We start from the raw sequence: 7,668 nt of genomic DNA on the forward strand, positions 1-7,668 counted from the left end.
ACTGAGTTTGATGCTGTGTTAGATTATCTTAGACTGTGCAAAGTGTGGTATGTGAAACTCGCTATTGTGAAGAGAACTCATGACCCCTACAGCGCTTCATGTTAATTGCTGTCTGAAGGGAATTAAATGTAAGTGCCTTAGCAGACAGTTAGCTTGAAAAGTGGATTTATCTGTACAGTTGTTTGAGATACAGTAAGTGTCTGTAGTTCTTGCCATAGAAAGCTGTTTTATTTGTAGGCTTTTTGTACAGGGGGTCTTTGTGACTGTTATTATGCCACTGGAACATGTTTGACTGTGGACACTACATTAAGCTAGGGGTTTGATTGCAAAATAAGTTAACTCCGTTCTTGTAAATTTGAGATTATGATTAAACCTGCTTTGAAAAAGCAAAAAACAAAATAATGAGACAATACAGGATACTTTTGATCACATCTTAGAGAATATTCCTCGTTGGGCAATGCAACGAGCAAGGTACATGTATCACCGGAAAGGTTTTATTTTACTCAATCTGATGATGGACTTTAAAATGTTTGAAAAGGGCACCTACCCTGTTGTGCAGTCAAACTTTTCAAGTGTACACGAGTCACCCATGCACTGTACATTGTGTATTGTTGTCATTGGCTTTTGTAATATTTTGTCTTGTATTTGTATTATAAGCAAACAAAATGGGTATCTACATGTGTGTGTTGATGGTGTTTTTTTCATTTGTGTAGGATGCAATCAGGAACGAGAACGGCCGTGAGATCTGTGGGCAGAGTATCGTAGTGGAATGGGCTCGCGGGCCGAAGAGAGGATATGTGAGTTTTCTCCTTTTCTTCTTCTGACCACTCCCCCATTTCTCCCTTGACCATCTCCCCATTCTTTTTTGGACTACTCCCCCATTCGTTCCTTGACCACTCTCCCATCCCACCGTTGGCCATTCCCCCATTCCACTATTGACTACTCCCCCATTCCACCCTTGACCACTCCCCCATTCCATTCCTGACCACTCCCCATTCCTTTCTTGACCACTCCCCATTCCACCCATGGCCACTCCCCCACTCCCCCATTCCACCCTTGACCACTTAGAGACATTTTATTGTAATAATGCGCTATATAAATGTTGTGAATTATTATTATTATTATTATTATTTCCACCCATGACCACTCCCCCATTCCCTTGTTGACCACTCCCCCATCCCACCCTTGACTACTCCCCCATTCCACCCTTGACCACTCCCCCATTCCACTCTTGACCACTCCCCCATCCCACCCTTGACCACTCCCCCATTCCCTTCTTGACTACTCCATACGATTGACTTTTTGGTATGATATCAGATGTTTATTTAGATAGAAATCAACTGGTATGTGCTAGCAGAAGGGCAGACACATTGTTAAGTCTCTAAGACAAAACGATAACAAAACTTGAGAAGTACAATATACAAAATGCAAATACAATACTGTATAAGTGGAAATTTTTGCTATGTTGAAATGTTTGCGCATTTCGCGCAACGAGACACTGGCGCCAATTTAAAAGCACGCAAATTTTTGTGCTTTGCGTATGTTCCAGACGTTAATGTCTTGATTCTGCAAAATTAAAAACATGCAAAATTTGTCTTACCCGACCGAGCACAAAAAATTACTCGTTAAAATTTTCACTTTTTACAGTATATACGGCATCATGAAACAAGTTCAAAATGTTTAGTGTCAATACCCTTGGTCTCTAAACCAACCACTTCAAGATGGATCAAATTTCGAACACATGATCTGGTTTACAGCCTGGATGTGGCTTATATTCCTATCTTCACATGTACGGTGTAGGCTACATGTATGATGGCCCTTGATCTGTAGTTCTTGTATTGAGAGAAACTGAAATATACATTTTTGTACATGTGCAGCATGGGTTTCAATGATAGCTCTTAAAAATTTAGATCATTTAGTTTAGAATATGTACAAGTCTATAAACAAAACTGAAGCCTGTCGAAAACCATGAACACACGAAAGTACAACTAAATACACCGATTGCTAAAAGAAGGACTACTGAATATTTGTCTAACTTTTGGTGTAACTACACTATGTATAAGACTGTGTATCATAGAATTGTCATCCTTATTCATGTCGCTGAAAATGTTGAGAAATACATTGTATCTCGCTATAGGAAACCATTCTATTTCCTCCAAATCTCAAGAGACTATGAGAAAGGAATGCATTTTCTCAGCAAATGTAATTCAAATACAAAATTTCGTACCACACAAACTGATCAAATGCTTTGTGAGTTTGTGTGTATGTGTGTGTGTGTGTGTGTGTGGAAGCAGCCATTGAGTACAGTGTGGGTGAGTTCTCACTTAAGTTAAATGTAATTGATTTTTGGAGAACATTTTGACGTTTTCTTTGTACAGGACGATGACGAATGCTACCGATGTGGACGTCGAGGACACTTTGCTCGAGATTGTCGAGATCGCGGAGGATCCTCCCGAAGTAAGAAGCAAAAGATTTGGGAAAAGTTAGGAAAAGAGGTTTGCGGTAACACCATTGATGCTGCCGCAAACCTCTCTTCGTTATTTATATCACCACTCAAACTTACGAACAACACATGGGGAAAAGTTATTTGTTTAACAAAGCAATCAAACATTGTGTTACATATATTCAAGCAACTTTGTATAAAAAGAATATTTTACTTTTTCACTTCAAAAATCCCTCGAGAAAGATATCCAGTTATAATTTGAATCATTCTTGTCAAAGTTAAGTACAGTGTACTACTTATTTGAAACACTTGTAAAATGTTGACATCATAGACTATGTTTGCACTGTCCATTGCACCTTTAATAGGTCTTTTGACTTCATAGACATTTTACTTGTTTGTAAACCTGATTGATACATACAGTGGACTCCTGTTATAACGAAGTCCTCCGGACCGGCAATTCTCTTTTGTCATATCGAAATTTCATTATAACTGAATATTAAAATAATCAATAAAAATACACAGAGGGTATAACGTTGTTGCCTTGATTTTTGCTTCGTTGTAACCGTGTTCGTTATAATGGGAATGCACTGTACTTGTAGTTTCTTTTCAATGTCCTTGCACAAATTAAATTTTGTAAGGCAGTTGTATATCAGCTTTGAAACAGATCTGTGATACAACTGTATGCCTGATTGTCCATCACATTAAAGGACAAGTTCACCTTCATAGACATGTGGATTTCAGTAGTGAATGCAGCAATATTAGTTGAACACATCAGTGAGAGTTTGAGCAAAATCGGACAATTTGTCAAAAAGTTACGAATTTTTGAAGTTTCTGCTCAGTCATGACTGGATGAAAAGACTACTATAGCTTGTGATGTCACATGAGTGCAACGATATAGGAAAGAATAAAGAAAATTGAACATATTTCCATTTTTCTCGCATAACAAAAGAACACTCGACTTCCCTCTTTCAGAAGGCAGGGGGAATAATATTACCCTTAACATACGTCAGTAGCAAGACGAAGAAATGTGCACCTTATTCAAAAAGTAAAGTTGTGTGAAATTCTCTTTTTATTTTCCTGATATCGTTGTACGCATGTGACATCATACACTGTAGTAGTCTTCTCTTCCAGCAGTGATTGCGCAGATACTTAAAATATTCGTAACTTATGAACGGATTGTCCAATTTTCCTCAAACTTTCACTGACGTGTTCTACTAATATTGCTGCATTCTCTCAATCCTTATGTATATGAAGGTGGACTTGTCCTTTAAAGGGATGGTACAGTATTGGTGGAGACGAGAATTGGGCTTTTAACTTTTTGCGAGATACCAAGAAAACACTTGTGAAATAGTACAGAGCATACCATTTTAAGAGGAATTCAAAGTTTATTTGATGAAAATCGGATTTGGAATGACTGAAACATCCAAAAACAAAGTAAAACAAAGTGATCTTAATAAAGTGTGGGTCCCACACTTTATAAGACTAGCTCTGTTTTGGATATCTCAGGCATTTCAAAACCAATTTTCATCAAATAAATGTTGAATTCCTCATGGAATCATATGCCCTATCACATTTCATAAGAGGTTTCTCTCACATTTCATAAGAGGTTTCTCTCACCAAAAAATGTTAAAAACCTGAAATTAGGTCTCAGCCAAAACTATACGATCCCTTTAAACCCTGGATTGCCACATTAATTACCTCTCCATAGGTTTGTGTGTGAGATGTGTGTACATTTGACTCATTGGCATACACTGTAGAAAGGGTTTTAAATGTGTACATGTATGTGTTTTCCTGGTTCTAAACACAAAATAGCTATTAAAATGTGTAGGGCAGTCTTAGTGTTATGGAAAATGTAGCTTGGCACTCACTTCATATGGGCTTACAGGAAATTGGAAGTGTTCAAGGAAATGAGGTCTGCGAACTAGACTATTCCATAGATGTGCCTTTGTGTCCCCAATGTTGATATATGATCAGTAACGGATATTTTTTTTTTCTCTCTCTCTCTCTTTCTTTCCTCTCGTCTCTACCAAAGCTTCAACATACAGGTAAGTGTTTATTGAATCAAAACCAAAGCAAACCGGAACCAATTCCCAGAAATTACAAGGAAATATTAAGAGACAGGCTTTGAGGATGAACAAGGGAAATTGGTGACGAATAGAAATTCTGTGAATGTTCCATATATAGACAAACCTCAACTGTCATTTTGTGCATTTGTGTCTGTGTATTGACCGATTCTGTGACGCGCTGTGTGTATTTTTGGCATGGGCAGCGCCATTACTCGGTGTCTCAGCCGACCCCCCCTTCCCACCCCCCACCCCTCTCCCTACATTAGCACACGCGCAGAATGAAAAACTGATGCATGGTTGCTTTAAATTAGCCAATGGGCGTCTCGTACTGAGTGCGCGAATGCTTGCTTAGTGCGCGAACCTTTGTTACAAGTGCACGATAAACATGTTGCCCGGGGGGTGGGGGAGAGCAGGGGGGGTCGGCTGAGACTCCGCAATTTGAGCTCATGGCTGCGCCCAGTGCCATAAAATGTCTGCTGCCCTCAACGAACCCGAATCGGTCAATAGATTAATGGCCATTTTAATCATTCAACTCGTAATCAGAATCAAGTAGTGGTATACTACAGTACTTGAAGAGTTTGTTTGCAAAAACCGATAAGTCCATTTTTGAAGATTTTGAATTACGGTCTCTGTCATAAAGTGCAAAATAATACCTTTGAAATGATCCATTATAAAGGTACATTTTGAAGTTACGGTCAAAAGAAGCAAATTTTTTCTTATTATTCTCTTTATTTTTCTTTACCTTTAATTGCAAATATCTCCATTTGGCAAATATGGACTTATCGGTTTTTGCAAACAAACTCTTCATAAGTGTTCTTCATGTAACTGATTTTATCAGAGTGTAATGCAAGCATTACCATCATTATTTTGTTATCGAAACTGTTACAGATCCTATTTATTCAGTTTTACTTCATGTCCAGTTGGTCTATTTCCAAACCCAAACCTTGTATCTCTTGCGAGAGGTGTAGGATGACGTATCATGGATAAGTTTACAGTATGTGCAGATGAGAGAATATCGCTTGGTTTATTATACCCCCGCCAAACGAAGTTTGAAGGGGGTATATAGGAATCATTTTGCTGGCAGTGATCAAGCATGATGAAATCCAGGATAAAATCTTCCCCAGATAAAACCTTCAGAGTACGTTGCACATTCATCCTCTTAAAGCAGTTTGCAGTGAATTTTGTGGTGTTTTGGTTTTTTGCGAACTTCTCAAGTCGGATGCTATTCACAAATTTAACAGCACGCAAATATTTTGAATCTGATCCCAACTTTAATGCGACATAGATGTGTACATTTCTCCATCCACTGCTGTACTGTATGATCGTGAAATGAATCATACAAGAGTCCAGAGTGACAAATTTTAGTCCCACCCAATGTGAATTAGGTGGGCCTATGGTTTGTAGAGCTCTTAAGTTTGTTCATTGTTTGTTCACTTTAATAGTCAGCCATGTCTGAAATGTACCTGTACGCATTACAATTGCAGTTTGTTTCTCTGTTATGCATTTGTTCCTAAACCAGGCGACGTAGTAGAAGCTACAGCAGGGAACGCAACTACAGGAGGCGCTCCCGATCCCGGTCGCGTTCTCGTTCCCGTTCCCGTTCCCGAGATCGCGACCGTGACCGCCGTCGCCGCCACTCCCCTTCGTACAGTCCGCGGAAAAACAGTCGTTCTCCGTCCCCGCGCAGGACCAACGGCCGCGACCGATCCACGGAGCGAGATCACCGCCGCCGGTCGCGATCACATGATCGTAGCAGTCACCACCGCAGCCATTCCCGCAGTCCAGACAGAACAAATGGCCACAGTAGATCACCATAGCAACGTCAAAAGAAGTTTGTCTTATCAATAAAAGATCTCTTTTTTAAGAAATGCATATGGTCCATTTTTTCCTATTTACATGGTATCTTATCAATGTCTCAATATTTAGTCATTTAGGAAATAGCTTGCTTTCTGCTTTTCTGTGTTTTTTTTTCCAAAAAGGCATAAAAGTCAAAAATTCAAAGCCTGAACTGATGTACAGTGCCATGTGTGACTTGAACCAGAAATATCAACCAATCAGGTACTGCCGCTGCAGTCACACCCACCTCAAGTAGCCAATGACAGCTTTGTTCGACGGGTACAAGTGCATTTGAGCAATTTTATTCTTCTGCTCATGGCGTTTAAATGTATTTCTGGCAGAATCGGCAATGAATGAAAAGCATAGGTACTGATAGTGAACAACAGGCATAGTTTATGTCCCATCATTTGATATTAATACAATTAATTCTCTTTACAATACAAGTGACATGACTAGATTTTCTCATGAACAGACTGTTATCTCGTTTTCTCAACGTCTCAAATAAGAGCAGGGTGTCTTGTATCTGCCAAGAAATAGTTCATCATTGTGGCAGAGTTTCTTCATGTACTCCACAGAAGTTTGCTGTAGCAGAACAGCTTTGCCAGGGCTTGCCTGGCATAGCAACTTGAAATGGACATCTAACATCTTGTCTGACTGCAGTATTTGTTGGTTTGTTTGTTTGTTTGTTTTTTAAGGGGGGGGGGGGGACATATCCACATATTTTTGTTCATTTAAAAAAGAAAAGAAAAAAAGAGTTTGGTTCATGGTATGGTAGCCTTTAACAAGTCATGCTGTGTTTTAATGGAGGCATGATTAGGTTCCCAAAGTGCAAGCCAGCATGGATATCATGTCTTGTAGATATCAGACAGCATTGAAATCTAAGCATGTAAGAAATAAAAGGTGAGGAATATTGAGAAAAATGAATCAAAGAATGAAATCTATGTCACTTGATTCTATTTACTGAAAGTAGGAGAGAAGGCAAAGAAAAATGCCCATCGAATGAGTTTGTAATACTCTGATAAAGTGTAGATGTGCCAAAGTATATTACTCAATGAGAGGAATTCAAAAATGTTCAGCTATCACTTTCATCACTCCTTCTGCATTACCTAAGAGATTTAAAGGGTTCAGTCAGAACTCATTACTCCATTGCCACTCATGGCTTAGTTGTTGAGTAAGTAAATGTAAAGACCAAAGGAGCAACTTTAAAAGGGGGGAAATCAAGTCCAAATGTAAGTTAGTCTAATAAGAAATAGTAAAATATTACGAGTTCAGCAGTAAAATTGTGATCGAAATAAGGAAGTTATGACATTTTCTAAGTCTCGC

The 7,668-nt window shown here is 38.9% G+C and overlaps 1 protein-coding gene across 1 annotated transcript in view; it reads left to right on the forward strand.

The window, feature by feature from the left end:
- LOC140235928 (uncharacterized) overlaps positions 1-6,999 on the forward strand; it is a 44,686-nt gene extending 37,687 nt beyond the window's left edge. The window contains exons 4-7 of the mRNA XM_072315920.1: positions 714-797; positions 2,379-2,457; positions 4,476-4,488; positions 6,029-6,999. Coding sequence (XP_072172021.1) covers positions 714-797; positions 2,379-2,457; positions 4,476-4,488; positions 6,029-6,326 — 474 coding nt within the window. The 3' untranslated portion in view covers positions 6,327-6,999. The remainder of the gene's footprint in view (positions 1-713; positions 798-2,378; positions 2,458-4,475; positions 4,489-6,028) is intronic.
- The last annotated feature ends 669 nt before the right edge of the window (positions 7,000-7,668 follow it).

Source organism: Diadema setosum, chromosome 12 (genome assembly GCF_964275005.1).
Source record: "Diadema setosum chromosome 12, eeDiaSeto1, whole genome shotgun sequence".
Lineage (NCBI taxonomy): Eukaryota > Metazoa > Echinodermata > Echinoidea > Diadematoida > Diadematidae > Diadema > Diadema setosum.